Source organism: Lepidochelys kempii, chromosome 27 (genome assembly GCF_965140265.1).
Source record: "Lepidochelys kempii isolate rLepKem1 chromosome 27, rLepKem1.hap2, whole genome shotgun sequence".
NCBI lineage: Eukaryota > Metazoa > Chordata > Testudines > Cheloniidae > Lepidochelys > Lepidochelys kempii.
The window spans coordinates 17,178,496-17,197,167 of record NC_133282.1 but is presented as its reverse complement, the minus strand read 5'-3'; the positions used below and the strand labels follow the sequence as shown (position 1 = coordinate 17,197,167).

The 18,672-nt window shown below is 39.4% G+C and overlaps 1 protein-coding gene and 1 long non-coding RNA gene across 3 annotated transcripts in view; one reads left to right on the top strand and one right to left on the bottom strand.

Annotated features, from left to right (window-relative positions):
- Positions 1 to 18,672, bottom strand: part of LOC140903888 (uncharacterized) — a 342,875-nt gene that overhangs the window by 233,910 nt on the left and 90,293 nt on the right. The window lies entirely within an intron of this gene.
- Positions 1,408 to 11,532, top strand: LOC140903787 (keratin, type I cytoskeletal 19-like). The gene is made up of 9 exons (XM_073325577.1): positions 1,408 to 1,674; positions 2,396 to 2,929; positions 5,696 to 5,778; positions 6,230 to 6,386; positions 7,774 to 7,935; positions 8,045 to 8,170; positions 8,309 to 8,529; positions 9,902 to 9,945; positions 11,036 to 11,532. The coding sequence occupies exons 2-9, from the start codon at positions 2,495 to 2,497 to the stop codon at positions 11,131 to 11,133; spliced, it is 1,326 nt and encodes a 441-aa protein (XP_073181678.1). The 5' UTR covers positions 1,408 to 1,674; positions 2,396 to 2,494; the 3' UTR covers positions 11,134 to 11,532.

Sequence of the window (18,672 nt, the reverse complement as noted above, 5' to 3'; positions counted from 1 at the left end):
GAACCCGGCCCGCCCTCTACTCTGGGTGCCAGGCCAGGGCCCTGGGGAATGCAGCTGTCTAGAGTGCCTCCTGGAACAGCTGTGCGACAGCTACAACTCCCTGGGCTACTTCCCCATGGCCTCCTCCCAACACCTTCTTTATCCTCACCACAGGACCTTCCTCCTGGTGTCTGATAATGCTTGTACACCTCAGTCCTCCAACAGTCCACGTTTTCACTCTCAGCTCCTCGTGCCGCTTGCTCCCAGCTCCTCACACACACACCACAAACTGAAGTGAGCTCCTTTTTAAAACCCAGGTGCCCTGATTAGCCTTCCTTAATTGATTCTAGCAGCTTCTTGATTGGCTGCAGGTGTTCTAATCAGCCTGCCTTAATTGTGTCCAGAAGCTTTCTGATTTTTCTGGAACCTTACCTGTTACCTTACCCAGGGAAAAGGGACCTACTTAGCCTGGGGTTAATATATCTGCCTTCTATTACTCTCCTCTAGCCATCTGGCCCGACCCTGTCACAGACCCTATAACCTCATTGCTGAATCACTCACCTATGAGTGTAAGTGGGACACTTAAGCAGAAATCCTGGTGTGAAATCCTGGCCTCACTGAAGTCCATGAGAGTTTTGCCATTAACTTCAATGAGCCAGCATTTCATCCCTGTTCCTAGCACAGCACCAGAGAAAACAAAGGGGAACGCCATCAGGACTGGGGCAAAAGAATCTTTCTTCCCTCCTAAGCTATGACCACAGCAGCAACTTCTACACAGCTTCTACTACAGCATTGCTACTGTCTCCATACTTGCCCTAAATGAGGTTGTCAGTGGATCCGAATAATCCTGAACCTACTAGCCACATTCCTTTCTTCCCCGCCTTCCTTTATCAACAGCAACAGCATTAGTAGGTCTTCTAGTTCAAATAAACGAAAATGGAACTGTGCAAGTAAAAATACATTTTTCAAATTAGCAAATATTTGTCACTGGCACACAACCCTTTTGTTTCTATCATATATCTATAACAAAGAAAGTAAAAGTGTGCATATGATGCCAGATACCTAAGTAATTTGCGAACTCTAACCTACCTTTTTATTGGTCCTGAATGATACAAAGATATATTATCTTTCTTTAAGGGTTAATTGTTTCTTTGAGATATAACAATTCTGTGTAGAGGAGAACTGTAGTATCACCAACATTTGGAAACTAAACCATTCTGTCAGATGACAGGGAACAGTCTAAAATCTTCAAATTTCTTTAGAAAATAGCCAAGTGGACACAGTGTGTGTGTACGTGTGTATGGGTGGGTTGGGGGAAAGAAATGTTGTGTTTTTTAAGCAAAATATTTTTTTTAATAAAGGAAACAAGTGTACTGGAAAAGTAGAATGGTTTTTTACTAACATGCCAACATAATCAGTTAATGTTAATCATTAATACACAGAGTGCAACCTATTGTAGTTGCCAAAATACAGCTCAAATTAATACATATACTTTTACCTGTTGAGCATATAAAACAAGAAAAGAATATATAATGAAAGCTTATTCGTTTCACTTTAACTTCAGCCACACGAGAGTGCAAAAAGTGTTTGAGACCAGCTACACTGGGCAGGTAAGTATGTCTACGATAAATTAATTTGGCTAAACTTAATCCCTGGTATAGCTCCATTGATGCAGTTGCTGCTATGGAAATGAAGGTGAGCAATGAGATTTCAAATGCTCTTGTCCTGTTGTTTAAGTTGCATTTACTTACATCATATGACAAAGTAATATTCTTTTTATTTTCAAGTGTATTGAAAGTCTGTTCATTTTAAATTATAGTAAGGATTTCTTGTTTAAAACCCATATTATATTTATATGTAACATACCTTACCTTTGCTAAATCACAAATGCTTAATGTCTGTTTTAAATGTTAATGCTGTTTTCCATTTACTATAAAATAAATGACCATGGTAAATACAAAAGTAATCTTTCTAATCATCTGCCTAATTAGATTATACAAACATACTACTATTATTCTAAATCGTTTCTCGGGCAGTGACTATTGTCTTGTCAGTAGAAATATATTATTGACTCTAACCAAGTTTTATGCCCCTCGTTACCTACACACACCTCTGCTTTTTTTATACCATAATCTACAAATAGGGAGTAAAATATTTCCTTTGTTTTTTTCAAAAGGGATATCGAGACTGTGGCCTCAGGTAAAATGCAATACATTTTTCAATAGTGTTTTACCTTTTCTCTAAAAAAATCACAAAGATGCCCCCACTACCTGGGGACTTTTCCTGGCGCACACATGAACAAATTAAAGTTCTGTTACATTACTCTGAGCAAGATGCTAAGAGTTGGTGGTGTTGACCCCAATTAAACTATGTGTCAGCAGAGGTGGAGTTTACAACTGTCATGCCTCTTTTTCAGATAAAGTATAAAAGATCAAGAAGCATACAGTGCTCTCCACTCTAGCTGCTCTCAATCTTGTGGTGCTTTAGCTATTTTTTAAAAACAAAAACACCACCAATGTCACTCTCCAGCCGAAGCTACCTTACTGGTACAAGCTCCACTTTCCAGCCTATTGCACCCAGTCTAAGTGGTTCAACCTACAGGAAAACAGCTATCCGAAAGTATCAGGCACCGAGTGTCTATGGGGGAGCTGGTGGCTATGGCACCCGCATTTCCACCAGCACTAACTATGGAGGAGGCTTTGGTAGTGGCTTTGGCAGTGGATTTCAACTCAACACCAGCAGTAGTGACATCCTGCTTGGTGGAAATGAGAAACTGACCATGCAAAATCTGAATGACCGTTTGGCTTCCTATCTGGAGAAAGTGCATTTTCTAGAAAAAGCCAACTCCCAGCTTGAAAAGCAGATCAGGGAGTACTATGGGAATAGATCCTCAACTACAACGCATGACCACAGTCAATATTTTAAAACCATTGAAGACCTCCAAAACAAGGTAAGAAATCATAAAAGTATCCATTATTTTGTAACTTTATATGCTTCTGTACTCCAATTATTAGAGAATGAAGAGAGTCAGCTAGCTGTGAATATTTTTTTTTTTTCAATTCACTGTGGCCTCACTGTATGTACGCTAACCATTTAACTTTGGCAAGATGCAGGTTAAATTGTGCAAAGTCAGTTTATCACATCTCATTTTATATTGCTATAAAAATGTCTATGGATATGTGTAACCTAACAGTTCAAAATCTATCATAAAGGCTGAATTAATTCTTCTATAATTACATAATATAGGGTTTTTCAACTGTAGATTTCAAAGTGGGGCTTTCTAGAGAAGATATAATTATCCCTATTTTACAGCTGAGGAAACTGAGGCACAAAGAAGTGAAGTCACTTGCCCAAGATAATACACCAAATCAAGAGCAGGGGTGAGGACAGAACTAATGTTTCCTGCCTCTCATTACATTGCACTATCCAATTAACCACACTCACAACTGGAGTGTGAGAATATAAAACTTTAATTCTTTCCTCAATGTTGTAGAAGGTCACACACTCTAAGTTTAGACACTTACCTTCATATTAATGTAAATTATTTCAGAAGTTCTAAGTTCATAGAAGGCTTTAAAGGCTTTGAAAGTGCTGTTACAGTTTGTCATAATCAACGTATGAATGGATCACCAAACACTCAATGACAAGTAACCTATTTCTTAATATCACGGAATTAAAAAAAACCCAAGATAAAGCGACGTTAAGGATCAGATTTATACCTACAAAAGACAGGAAATTTAGAGTAAATGGTAAAATTCCTTTCTTAGCTCATCTTAAATTGTTTATTAAAAAGGTCTCCCAGCATCCATTAATTTTATTTATCTATGTATAATAGTGAGTATTTTTTTAAAGACAGCATTTTGGTTATCTCTGTGGATTGCTATGTATTTGTGGGCTTCACATCAGACTTTTAGACTTTGTTTTTCTTCTTGTGTGTGTGTGTGTTTAATCTAATCTCTTACACCTGGACAACAGTAAATAAACAGATTGTTATCTGGGAGGTGCTGTTTATTGAGGCAATCTAAAAATCCAAAGTTCTCTTTGCAGTTTCATAATTAACTGATTTCCCCAAGTAATTTCAGTTGTCATTTTTTATTATTTATTTAAACATTCTGTTGACTATTTACACAAAAACATTAATACTTAATCTTTTTTCAACTGTTCAAGTAGCAGTGAAGGAAAATGTCTCATCATTTTACATATCGGACCCCATGTTGCCAGTGTCACAAATATTACATTCCAAAGAGAAGGTCTCTAACAGCAAGATATTCAGCAATGTGGATTAAGGTTTTAAACTTTATTTTAAAATCCAGTTCATTGTAGATCTAGAGGGAAGTCACTTTCTGACTACTATGCTGAGCAAACTAGGTGCAGCTTTCATTTACAGGAAACCAGTGTCTTTCCAATGTCTGACCTATAGGCATTATTCATGAGCGTCTATCTTTATACCTGCAAAAAAATCTCCCTTGTCAAAATATCACGACTGACAGAATGCGTGGCTCCTAAGATTATGACATGATGAGGGAGGAAACTGTGGAAAGAATCAATTCACACATATGACACCATACTTAATGTAACATTTACATCATGGTTTTTGATGTTCCTGAAGGTTTTTTCAAAAGCTTCTTCAAAAAGTGGCCTCCCCTGTTAAACACTCTTCTTAATTTTAATAAAAATGGTCTCCCCAGCCCATTTCATTTTTTTTTTCCTGCTGGAGATGTGAGCCTTGAGATTTTGATAGGCCTCTCTTCAACGTTGCCCATAGTTTGTGTTTTAATTTTTCTATGGTCTTGAGATTTTTTCTTGTTTACAGCATCAAGTGGTCTGGACCATACCTTTTGGCCAGCCTACAAGATATATTTTACAAATTACCCTAAATTCTTTGTGACAGTCCAAGCATATTCTGCTCCAGGAATTTTTACAAAAAAACACCCTCTCTGTGGTGCAATCTGGTGCATTCCAAAGGCAAAAAAAATTAATTGGTCTTCAGACATAGCTAAGATCTAGCATAATAATAAACCATGGCAGGAACACTGTAGTGGTATCTAGAGATGGGAATGAAATCCACCAGAAGCAGGGAAATATGCATGCATGCGCATGCGCACACACACACAAACTGAAACATAATGTATGTGTGGGTACATGCACTAACATTATTGACATTTTTCCTTCTATTTTATGTCTCATATCTCTTCCCTAGTTTTTCAAAGTCTGTAGTTTTCTTTCCTTCTTCCTCCAGTTCTGGAAATGAGAAGCTTGAAACAATGACAAAATGTCAACAATATCACTTACCATTCTTTGTAGAGACAGGGTTATAGTTTGTAATAACACAAATCAATCTTTAAGTTAAGATGGGGTCACAAATCACAAACAACTAGAAGTTCAATGTATAAGACATCTCTTTTTCCATAACTTAATCTGTGCTTCAATGTTTTATTTAATCTTCATTTGCTTTGTCCCTAAGGGACTATGCCGACAGCATATAGTGTAGTCTCTGAAGAGTACAGGTAACCTTAGATTTGCCTTCCCTTAACACTATAAATTAGAGAGGAATGTATCTGCCTATATATCAAGATTTTCTGAAAACAGAACAATCTGATTGCTGGCACAGATTCCATATTTCAAAATGTCATCCAAAGTTATTTTTATAACATTTAAATATTGGTTTGGTTTGCTAACTCTAGATTACTTTACAATCTATCATCTTCTTTTCCAGATTGGTGCTGCACATCTGGAAAATGCCCGGCTCGTTCTGCAGATCGACAATGCCAAGCTGGCTTCTGATGACTTTAGAATGAAGTAAGTTTCTATGATGAATTAATGTGATGTCCTCCCCAAATGTCAGTCAAGTGATCTCTTTAAAAGTCAGCGGGGTCTTCTGGCAAATGTGTGTTTTTTAGGAGAGAACTGAATGCCTTCAGATCACTGAAATTGAATAGTAATACAAAATGGATACATTACATAAATCCCACCTGCCCTATTCCCACAGAGAAACCCTACATATACACGTGTATATCTTGTCTTGGTAATAAAGTTATTGGAGTTAAAATTGAGAATTAAACTGTTTGTTTGTCCCTAAAGAGTCAGTAAAAAGGCAATTTGCAGAGTGAGATAGTAATAGTTCGTGATTCTCTGAGACAGAACTACAGTCCTAGCTTATCACGGTAAAGCATATCAGTAATTAATTACATATTAATTGCACATTAGTAATTATATATTAATGATGCTGGAATGAACATTTATTTTCCAGGTATGAGAATGAGCTAGCAATCAAACAGAATGTGGAAAATGATCTTGCTGGACTACTCAGAGTCCTTGATGACTTGACCTTGTCAAAGGCAGACTTAGAGCTACAGATTGAAGGTCTGAATGAAGAGCTGACTTTCCTCAAGAAAAACCATGAAGAGGTGAGAGCAGCAGAGAAACTCATTCAGAATTCACATATTTTCTCAATGACACACAGAAAACATTTGACACATGCAAATCTTGTTAAGAATACTGAAAATTCCATGGTTAATCTGAAAAAACATAAACTTTATAATTTGAGACATAAAGTGAAAAGATAAAACTAAGAATGTTAACCAATCTTGGTTTCTTCCGTTCTTTTCAAGAAGTAGGGTCACATAACTGAAATCTGGAATTAACCTGCTACTCTATTAGTTACTAACAGAAAGCCTGAATTGTGTCATACGTTAGGCTTCCTTTGTTACAATCCATAACACAAAATGATTCCTCTTAGCAATCATAAGTCATAGTATTAACTTTTTCATACCTACTTTCTTTCTAACTGTGTAGAAAAATATGACATTTTAGAGGCTCTGAAAATTAAGGTGTGATGGTCTTCCTTTAGTTTAAAGAATATCCTTTGGTTCTATGGGCCACCACTAAATGCAAAACCAGATAACTGGGAGCCAAGACTCCTGCACTCTAGTCACAGTTCTGACACTGCTCACTATGACCTTGGGGAAATCAGAACACTTCAGTCTCTTTGGTCACTCGATTACAGACCTAAAAGTTGCAATTCTTCAACAAAAAAACTTCAAAACAGACTCCAACAATGCTGAATTGGAATTAATTTGCAAACTGGATACAATTAATTTAGGCTTGAATAGAGACTGGGAGTGGATGTGTCATTACACAAAGTAAAACTATTTCCCCATGTTTATTCCCCCCACGCCACCCCGCACTGTTCCTCAGACGTTCTTGGCAACTGCTGGAAATGGCCCACCTTGATTATCACTACAAAAGTCCCCCCCCACCCACCCGCCCTCTCCTGCTGGTAATAGCTCACCTTAAGTGATCACTCTTGTTACAGTGTGTATGGTAACACCCATTGTTTCATGTTCTCTATGTATATAAATCTTCCTCACTGTATTTTCCACTGCATGCAGCTGATGAAGAGAGCTGTAGCTCACAAAAGCTTATGCTTAAATAAATTGGTTAGTCTCTACGGTGCCACAAGTCCTCCTTTTCTTTTTGCGAATACAGACTAACACAGCTGCTACTCTGAAACATTTCACCTCAGTATCTTAGTTTTCTCTGCCATAAAATGGGGAAAACAGTACATCAGAGGGGGTGGGTTGTAAGGTTTTAATTAATATTTGTAAAGTGACTGAGAGTCTCTGAAGAAAGGTGCTAACGCAGGCCTAGGAATTACTTTTTATAGCCCTATTTCTATGCATTTTGAATTTGTTTGTCTTTCTGTCTTAAGATGACTGCACGTTTCTCTTCCTATTTAAAAGGTTAACTGATGTTCATAAATATAGAATTATCTATAATCATTATTGTTTGTAGGAAGTTGGTGAACTGCGTAAACAGCTAGGGGGCACAGTTAATGTAGAGGTGGATGCTGCTCCGAGCACTGATCTTGCCAAGATTATGGAAAACATGAGACAGCAATATGATAGCATGGCAGAAAAGAATCGTCAAGAAGCCAAAGACCACTTTGATAAACAGGTAAAGTCTCACTGATCATATAGCAGCAGCACCTCACAAGGAGTTCAGTCAAGATTTAAAATTGAACTTCACTGCCTTTACACCTTCTTTTCCATTCTTTGTATTTCAGACAGAAGAAGTGAACCAGGAAGTCGCTATTAACATTGAACAACTGCAAACCAAAAAAACTGAGATCACAGATCTGAGACGCACTTTCCAGGGTCTCGAGATAGAGCTGCAGTCCCAGCTTATTACGGTAAAGCATATCTAAAATTTAACATAGGGAATATCTTTAACAGATAGTTGTTTGGATAAACAAGGAACTACAAGGTTTTTCAATGTAAACATAATTTAAAAATACAAATAAGTAAGTCCTCTATTTCACCTTCTGTAGAAAAAGGCTTTAGAAGACACACTGGCTGAGACTGAAGCACTTTATGGTTCACGACTTGCCCAAATACAGGCTGCAATTGGCAATGTAGAGGCACAGCTGATGCAGCTTCGAGCTGACATGGAGAGCCAGAGTTCTGAGTACAGTTCTCTGCTGAACATAAAGACACGGTTGGAAATGGAGATTGCCACTTACCGACGCCTACTGGAGGGAGAGGATAGTAGGTAAGGAACTGAGTATCAGTGAAGTCTGCTGTTTAGTTCAGTTTTCTATCATAGAATATCAGGGTTGGAAGGGACCTCAGGAGGTCATCTAATCCAACCCCCTGCTCAAAGCAGGACCAATCCCCAGTTTTTGCCCCAGATCCCGAAATGGCCCCCTCAAGGATTGAACTCACAACCCCGGGTTTAGCATGCCAATGCTCAAACCACTGAGCTATCCCTCCCCCCCCCCCAAGTCAGCAATTATTCTAAATACTCTTTATAAAGGCTGCCTAGGGGTAAAAAGAGGACAGATGTTGAATTACACTTGCATTCAATAAAATGAATGGATAAAGGATACTTCTGCATATTAAAATTTGTTCCTGCCAACACTGGTTACTCTACTGGTGGTGTCCAGTCTGGCTGAAACTAAAGAGAATGAAAGTCAAAGACAAACAAGCAAAGTGAGAAGGTAATTATGCTCTAAAATAGAAAAATATTTGTATTTTAAAAAATGAGTACAAATGCTTCCCCCACAAAAAGTAACAGTGAAATGACCAATTACAAGTACCCTTGTTGTATATGGTAACGTCTTTTCTAAACTATGGCACTGAACTGTTCAGCTTCTGGGGCAACCTGATTGGTAGCACAAGGGCGCTCTTCATTATCCTTTGCACCATGGATATCTCTGCAAAGCAGCATGGGGAGAGAAGATGTGGACAATCTGGGACTTGGCCAGTGGGTCTGAAAACAATGTGGCACTCTTTAGTAAAGCAGGCTACAGGCATTACTGCATTGTCACACCTCCTTGCAGAAACTATTGCTGATCAGTGATTGAAAGACAGAGAGAGTGTGTGTTCCGGAATGTACAGGTTAAAAATACGCTCCCCTTCCCCCTGGTGCACATGGTGGGTCAGTGCCCCCAACTGGTCTTGTTACTTCCTGTTGACTCGTTGGCTACTCTCAGGTAAGTCTGTCCTCCTTTCCCATTCCATATAACCCAAATGTGGTAGCGACTTTTCAAGGAGCTCCGCTCTCTTTTTCCTGCTGACAGTCAGTCAGTTAGTCACCACATTCAGCTGCAGAGAGGACATTCTAGAGGCTGCTAAAGAAGTTGGTTGGTTCAGTATCCACCAAGCCTCCTCACAGTACCTGACACAAAGTTCATTTACTTAGGCTTTGTTCCATTCCCCCCAGAGATAACTGTTTGTAGAACTGAGTGAGATTAATCCAAGGAATTTAACAAGAAAAACAATGTTTAGCACATGTTTAAGTACCTTGCTGTATTGGGGTTTAAGTGAACAAATTAAATGTACAAAGATCAGTGATCTCAACATTTCTTAAATTTAATAAGCACCTTTATTTACAAAGTATGTTTTATTCATATATTTAACAGACCTTTACAGTCAGAAATATCTACTATTGAAGAGTCTGAGAGAGGTATGTCACTTAAATTTTTGTTTTCATATTTTTATATTTGGTTGCTACTAATTTGGCTGCATTAAAATTAATTAAGCTGATATAAAACAAATTGAGGTACTATAAGTCTTTCATATGCAAATATTAAATCAGTGAAATCTTATGGCAAAATTGCCAATTCAATTGCCTGACTATATAACTCTCAATGTAATGTTTCCGTTAAAAGCACCTTAGAACTATTCAGTTTGTACAAAACCTAACCACCAAAATATGCTCAGGAGGAATAAAAGATTCACTCAAAACAATGTTCTGTAAAAAGTTCAGGGTGATGTACAGGATGTTCAGTAATTGGAGAAACCATATTCTGTACACCAAGAAAGAAAGTTTACTTACTATCACAAAACAGCTACTAGTGTCACCTTTGCATATTCACACGTACAGGACTGGCGCCTCCTTGTGTTCAGCTGTATATTCTTCAAGAGATGACATGCATTGTCCTTGATGCTTCCCTTTTACATAGGTATTCCCCCACCTCCACCCTAGAACTGGCCTCAGCCCACACATGAATTGGACAGTACTATTTTGTTTATTCTTTTCCATAATGAGGGATTTTTTCCAAACAAGTGAAAGTGAACACTTCCATTTGCCCCAGCTATGACCAGCAGGCACTCTACTAATATGACAGCTGAAAACCCAGAATTTTGACTTCAGACTGAAATAAGCATATCATTTACACTTAAGAAGAAGCTCAATATCTATTTTACAATAAATGGCACTTTCATTCTTAAACCCACTGTTAAACTGAAGAGCAAAATTATACATGATCAGTAATTTAACTTTTCTTTTTCATGTGTGTTTCAAATTTTCTGATGTTCCACTCGATTATGCCAATGTGGGATTAAGGCAGTGCTTCCAAATATGACAGGTTTCAGGAAAGCTTATGTTCAAATAAACTGGTTAGTCTCTAAGGTGCCACAAGTACTCCTTTTCTTCCAAATATGTTTGCTCAACAGGCTGGAAAACTAAAAGTATAGAGCTAGTTACTGAAGTAAACATTAAAATATATTAATATAAATGTTTTAATTAACACTCTGTGCAATTTTATTTCCAGAAATAAATAAAATTAGGAAGATCAAGACAGTTGTTGAGGAGCTGATTGATGGCAAAGTTGTCTCCTCCCAGACCAAAGAGATTGAAGAGACAATATAAGCAGCATCAGCAGGGAGATGCCTCTGAACTTCTTAGAGTTAATGGCAAAAATTACTTGATTAAACTTCAATGGGAGTTGGATTGGACTGTTTTGTCGCCAAAAGTTTTATGCTGCTTTAATTAAAGTGCTTTGATTAAACTGCTGTTGCATTTCCACAGTATGCTCCTTGTGTCTGCAGAGTGAATCCACATTAGCAGCTCTTGCATCGACACAGAGAGCAGTGCACTGTGCAACTGGCCATAGGGTGCTTTGGGAAGGGTTTGCAATGCCTCATGGGGCAGATACAGCGTCATATGTTGCAGGTTTCTCAATCCCATCGTTCCGTGGGCCCGTGGACATCCTACTAGACTGCCAGCTGCTTTTCAACTAAAGTGTGTGAGGGGAGGGGGGAGTATGTGTGACAGGGAGCGTGTTGGGGGGGGGGAGACAGAGACAATGTGTGTTGCGGGAGTGTGTGCATTGGGGAGAGTGAACAAAACTCCCCCAACTTCTAAATTCAGACAGCCACCAGAAGGAACCAGTCCTGAGGCAGGGGGAGGGGGACATCCCTGACATCAGCCCCCCACCCTGGCGCTGCACAGCACAGCAGTCTCTCTCTCACACAGACATACACACACATGCCTCTGCCTGCCTGTCTCTGTATTCGTGAAAAGAAAAGGAGTACTTGTGGCACCTTAGAGACTAACCAATTTATTTGAGCATGAGCTTTCGTGAGCTACAGCTCACTTCATCGGATGCAGTATGCATCTCTAAGTATGTTAGTCTCTAAGGTGCCACAAGTACTCCTTTTCTTTTTGCAAATACAGACTAACACAGCTGTTACTCTGAAATCTGTATTCGTGGTGCTGTCAGAACTTCGAAAGGGGAGAGGGTGCATGCCTGCAGGGCAGCTGAGTTCAAAACGGTGAGCAGAGTGGTCACAGCGGGCATTGTGGGATACTGGGAGAGGCCAGTAAGGCAATATAACAAATGGCAGCAGCTGCACTGACGCTTTGTCGCTTTAAGTTTGCCACAAAAAGCTTTATGCCTCTCGTTGAAGTGGTTTCATTTTGTTGTCGAAACTGAAGAGTTTTGCTGAAAAAAGTGGCACTGCAGTGCGTACACCTCCACTGTTTCGTCACCAAAAGCTGCTTTTTGGCAATAAAATTCTGCAGTGTAGACACAGCCACATAAGTACGGTGGGAGGCTATTTACTTCAATGGTACCTGGATCAAGCTGAAAGAAAACTGCCATGTTATCTACTGAGAAACAACATGCTATATCCTCATTTTTTGTCCATTAACCAAAAATTGCTTTGCATCACTAAGTTACAAGGCACAAATATCCTTTAAAAGCTCTTTACTTACATGGTGACTGGCAAGTTGATTACAAAATGAGGGCCATTCAGTGCGAGAATATTGTGTATAGACACAGTGAATGCCGTGCTGTTATAAATCCATTATTATTTCAGTTTATCTTAACCATGGTACATATGATTATAGCAATTACTATGGATCTTCTCGGAGTAATTAACAACCAATTTTCAGCAATATGCAATTACTATGTAGCTATATATTTATGAAAAAGCTTAATAAAACTGTAGTGATCATACAAGTACAAAAGCCTGAGCATGATGCATGCGCCATGTAGTTTAATGTTATTGAATCTTTCTTAAACTATCAAAATTGTTTCCTCTGTACTTCTGGTAATAAACTTTACATGTAACGTATGGTATCTGTGTATCTGGTGTTACACTACACAGCACATCAGTGCCTGCTTTTGTTGAGTGTGAAGATTAATGTGGTTCTTGTACTTCCAACAATTCACCATACTCTAGTCAAAATATGTTAAGCCAAGTTTAAAAGAACATCTCTTTTCACCTCTAATTAACCTTCCCTGCATCAAATTTATGCTACTTATGTTTATCCCTCAAATATACTCAACAATACTCAAATGTATATGTAAACAAATAGATGTATAGACAGTTCAAACATTCTGTCAAAATCTGGACTGGTCAGGACAGGATTTTCTTTATCTCACTGAAATCTTTCTGACAGGCTGCCATCTATATTACTTTGTTGAGTCTTGTCTTTTTGCACAACTCTGTGATAAGCAGACACAATGTCACTGAAACCATTTTCAAATCAGCAGTAGTAGTTAGCCAAGCCTATGAAAGATTGGTCTTGTTTTTTAGTCTTGGCTATAGGCCAGTTAACTATGGATTCTGCTTTCAAAGGATCTGGGGAAACTTAGCCACCTCCTTCCCAGTGTCCTAAATAAGGGTCTTTGATTGCTCCTATTTTGCATTTTGACACTTTCACAGTGGGACGTACATCTCTGAATTTTGTCAGCACAATTCCCAAGATATTTTTATAATCTGACAAAGAATTGCTAAATATTGCAATGTCATCCATATAAACTTATGCAAAGTCTTGTAAGCTAACACTTGACTATCAAGCCTCTGAAAGATGGCTCCTGCATTAATTAACCCAAAAGGTAACACTTTAAACTCAAAAAGTCCTAAATCAGTAATGAAGGTGGATTTTGTCAGTGCTTTGATGTTTAATGGGATTTACCAATAGCCCTTTGTTAGGTCTAGAGTGCTTAGTGTCATTGACCAGGACATAGGCGGTCTGACCTAGTGGTCAAAGCAGCAGTTGGGGGCCAGGAGGCAGGCCAGATCTGGATACCTGTGGACCAGAATCTGTGATAGGCCCAAGGACAGACCGAGAGTCAAGTTGACAGGAGATCAGAGTCCAAGACAAGCCAGAGGGCAGACGAAGCCATGTGTCAGGAAGCAGGCAGACTCAGGTTATCAGAGTCTGAGACAGGTCATGGGGCAGATCAGGGGCAAGATGAGGGGCAAAGTCGGGATACCAGGAAGTCAGAGTCAGGCAGCAGGCGCAGGGTCACAAATCACTCTAGTATTTGAATGCAGGAGTAATGAAATGTTATCCTTATTGTACAAGTAAAGGGCAGCAGAACTATGCTTAACATGCCCTGATTGAGGGGGTCACCCTAAACTGAACCTTGCTTGCTAAGTAGGGGGTAGAGATGCCAAATCCCAGTGAAGATGAGACTGAGTGGGAACAGTTGTTCCTAGTGGTGGTGTGGCTGCTGCCTAGAAAGTCCTAGATACCATTTGGCCTATCCTTCTGTAGCATTTAATGACAGAGCTGATTAGACTCAATTAAGAGCCCTTGTTTCCAGCTGGTGATTCCTAGAGTTGCCCTGATTGCTGAGCAAGTCTAAGCCTTAGACTTCGTGTAGGGACAGAGAAAGGCAACCCAGAAACTGCACTGGCAGTGAGATTCCCCACTATCTGCTGAAATCACTGAGAGCTGGGTTAGTGGTAGAACCTCAGAATATGATGTCACAGCAGAAAGAGGCAGCGGGATGGCAGCCAGTGGCAGCAGAGGGACAGCAGCAGCAGAGGCATTCTCCGAGGCATTCTCCAAGGCCCCTCCCCCTGCCCACGAACAGACCTCTGAACTCTGGGTCTTCACTAACCAAGGACTACCAACTGTGAGTGTGGTGCCATGGCGGGAAAGGGGAGTGGTGTGTTAAGGGACACTCGTTTGTTGGACTTTCATGCTGCAAGATGAAAAACTGAGGCAAAGGACACTGCCCAACCTACTGTGGGGGGTGGGTGTTTGCCTATGGTCATGTGCTTTTGATTATGGTTGTAGTGTTTTTCCAAATTAATGTTCTGTCCTCTTTTCCCTTTTAATGAAAGTTTGATTTTGTTTTACACACACTCGGTGCTTGAGAGAGGGGAAGCATTGCCTCTTAGAGGCACTCACGGGTAGTGTTTCGTTTTCCCAGATTACTATGGGGAGGCTCAGGCCAGTTCTGTTTTCTGTTGTTAAGAGAAACCCCTAAACATTGAACCAAGCCCTTGCTGTTGCCGACTCAACCTGGCAGAAGGGTTACACATGAATTCTGCATTTTGTGCCTTTTTACAAGAGTACGCCATCACCAAGTCCCCCTGCATCAAACGATTGCTCACAGGCATTGCGGTCATGCCACAGTTTCCATGCAGATGGCTTTTAGTGAGGTTTTGCTAAACAATTTCCATCATAGTTTATAAATCTTTCCTAAATTTCTGTACATATTCAGCCAGTGGTTCCCCTTCTGCCTCAGTGCCATCGTCCCAGGAGTTCCTGATGAGGTCCAATGGCCCATCGCATGGGGTGTACTCTGTGAGGTACATCCTTGTAAGTGAATAATTTATCTTCTTCTTCTGCATGGCTAGTGTAGAGCAGCAATTATAATTTCACCTGAAGTTGATCAAGCCAAATGGCTACGACAGGAGTAGCAGAGTTTATTGCAGTAATGCCTCCTTCATATTTATCAATTGGGCAGTAGGTACTGATATGTTCAATGGCCTGTTGTGAGGAACCAGACCGGGGAGTCCTTGATTTTCCATTTGTGCATTAGATGTCCACATCTACCATGGTTGGTTTGGATTCGGTTCAAAGTTGACCAAGATGACGGTGGAAGGTCAAACCCAAGAACCTTCTGCATGGGATCTGGCACAAGGTGCTTATTTTTTAAGCCTTGTTTAGCCCAATCTGCTTTCCAAGCCTCCTCCTGATCGTAGCCTGATTGCATGAGGCTAAATGAATGTGCACAGAAAGGCTTCCGGGTTTAAGACATTGCAGTGTGGGGGCGCTGTCAAGGTCTTGGTGGATAGGAAGACATCTGTTTTCCTGGATTTGCTTAGCTTTGTGGAATGTCGCAGCAGTTTGGCTTATCGGCAGAGGAGCGATGTTAGACAGAACAGGTATCCATGGGGTTGGAGTTGACTTAAGGGTTACCGTGATGCAACGCATCACTGTATTCAGCTGGGTATCCACAAGTGGCATGTGGCTGCATCTGCTCCATACCAGTGCACAGTATTCAGCTACTGAATATACAAGTGCTACTGCAGATGTTTGCAACAATGATGCACCCCAGGTTGTACCAGCTAGTTTCTGGATTATGTTGGCTCTCATTTTTATCTTTGCAAATAAAAACGAGCGAATAACTTATAGGGTAACATTACATACCTGTCATTTGACCTCTTGGTTGCATACATTCTCAGCATAAATTTTAGAGTCCTATTGACCCTTTCAACTAAATCGTTTGTCTCCCCACACGTTTTACACCACACATCTGCCATAATTCACCACATAACTGTGACATGAAATTTGACTCACAATCTGAGCTCTCCTCTGGAAAATCTAATCATCTGAACACAGTGAACAGAGCCCTACCCACTGTTTCAGCCTCTATATTAGAATAGGCAACTGTCTCTGAGTATCTAGTGGCAAAGTACACTACTACTAATATACATTTCTTTCCTATTTGAGTTGGCCAGGTCATTGGCCCAACTACATCCATGAGAGAGCATAAGCATGAGAATGACTCTATAGCCTGGTAATTAGAATACTCACCCAGGATGTGAGAGACCCACAAGCCAGTCCCCCTGCTTGAATGGCTTTTTAATTATTTGTATTATCCACAGTGCCACAGCTTCCATAGGAGAGATTGAAGGATTTCCCCCATCGGAATATCCTATATACCAATGGTTACAGCACTCTCCTGAGAGATAGCAGATTACTGTTCAAATCCCTTTTACCATCATGTCGAGAGGGGACTTGAACTGGGGGTCACTAACATCCTAGGTGAGTACCTGAAGCACTGGGGTAAAAGTTATTAAGAAATGTTTTACTAATACCTTTTTCCAGCAGTAAATGCATACTATCTTTCCACAGAGTACCAGTTTAGTAAGTACATATTGTCCTCTTGACAAAACAAACACAAAAATCTTCCTTTCGAAAAGTCACCTGCTCATTCTATTATGAACGGCATACACACAGCTGTCAAAGAAAATACTTTTTATCTTTCACAACCATGAATGAGACACCATCAGACTGATTCTATTCTAAACAAAAAATGCTTTTAATGGAACCTACCTTTTCCTTTGTTCTCTGGGACCAATACAGCTCATATCAAATTTCTGTCAAATGTATACCCATGCTCTAGGGTGTGGATAAATTAAAAAGTGATAAACTTGAGATGACATATCTAACTATATAATTAAATCATTACAAAGAAAAGTAAGTTTTCTGTTTATTGAAATAACTTTAAAAGGAAAGTGTGTTGACTTCAAGTGTTCCCATGTTTAAACCTGCAACAAGAACATATATATGATCTTTAGATACAAGTCAGAAAAAAATATTGTACTAAGAGCTTTCAGTCCCAATAACTATTTTTAAAGATTTGCACACATCTACACCTAAAAATGAGATTTTATGGCCAATAAATGTAGAATATTGTCTGCCCTCTCCCTTTTTCCTTGAGGATTATTACAGATGCAATCACTTTGTCTGTCCCACATTGTATGTACCTCCAATTATTCAAATTAGTGTTTGTGTAAAGTATCCTGCTAGTTGCATATCACAATATAGTTCTGTAGGTGTAGCATAAGGTGTTTCCAGACTGTGCTTCCTGCCCTCCCACATCTACAAAACACACTGACTGGAGGGTACTCCAACCTATTTCATGTTCCAAAGTTTAATAAGGAATAAATAGCATGATAATGAGTGCAATTATGAGAACCTATATAGAAAATTGGCATTTTCTGAGTCTCATGAACATTGGTACAATTCATACCAAAGGTGATATAGTTTTTGAAAATGGCAGAAAGAGAAAAAATATGCACTGATAGGGGATTCAGAGGAGCAGCCGTGTTAGTCTGTAGCCGCAAAAAGAAAAGGAGAGGACTTGTGGCACCTTAGAGACTAACCAATTTATTTGAGCATGAGCTTTCGTGAGCTGTAGCTTATGTACACTACTTATGTACACTACTAGCTGTAGGTCATGAAAGCTGATGCTCAAATAAATGGGTTAGCCTCTAAGGTGCCACAAGTCCTCTCCTTTTCTCTTTTCTCGATAGGGGATTGTAAATCACCTTCTAAAATGCTCTAGTGCTAGTACTTCACACACAAAGCTACATTAGAAGCACATTAGGATTGCATGGTTAAACACCCAGACATCAAAAACTGACAGCATTAAAAATGAATGTGCAAGCTACCACTTTGTGCATTTACATTATGATACAATTTTACTTAAGGTTCTCTGTGAACCTTATGAGCTGCGTAGCAGGAAAAGAGGTATTTTTCAGATAACCCACTAGGCTTTGTGATTTCTGCAGGCAATCTCACATGGAACAGGAGTGGCTAAGAAAGAGACAGTGCTACCTAATAACTGCCCCCATGACAAATGGGCTGATAATGTCATTACTAATGAAGTTTGAAAGTCCCCAAGGCCCCCCAAACAGCAGTTCCTAGGGTGTCCCCTCCCCTTTTAAGTCCACTGTCATAAGTAGAGCTGGGAAAATAATGGATTTTAGTTCAGCGGCAATTAAAAATATATATTTAATAAAATAAACAATATTAAATAATAATTATTTTCAGGTCAAACAAAAAAGTAAATTTGCTGAAATTTTCAGTGAATTGTTTTGATTTTTTGAAAATTTTTAATGGGAACAATTAGGCAAAATTAACATTAAT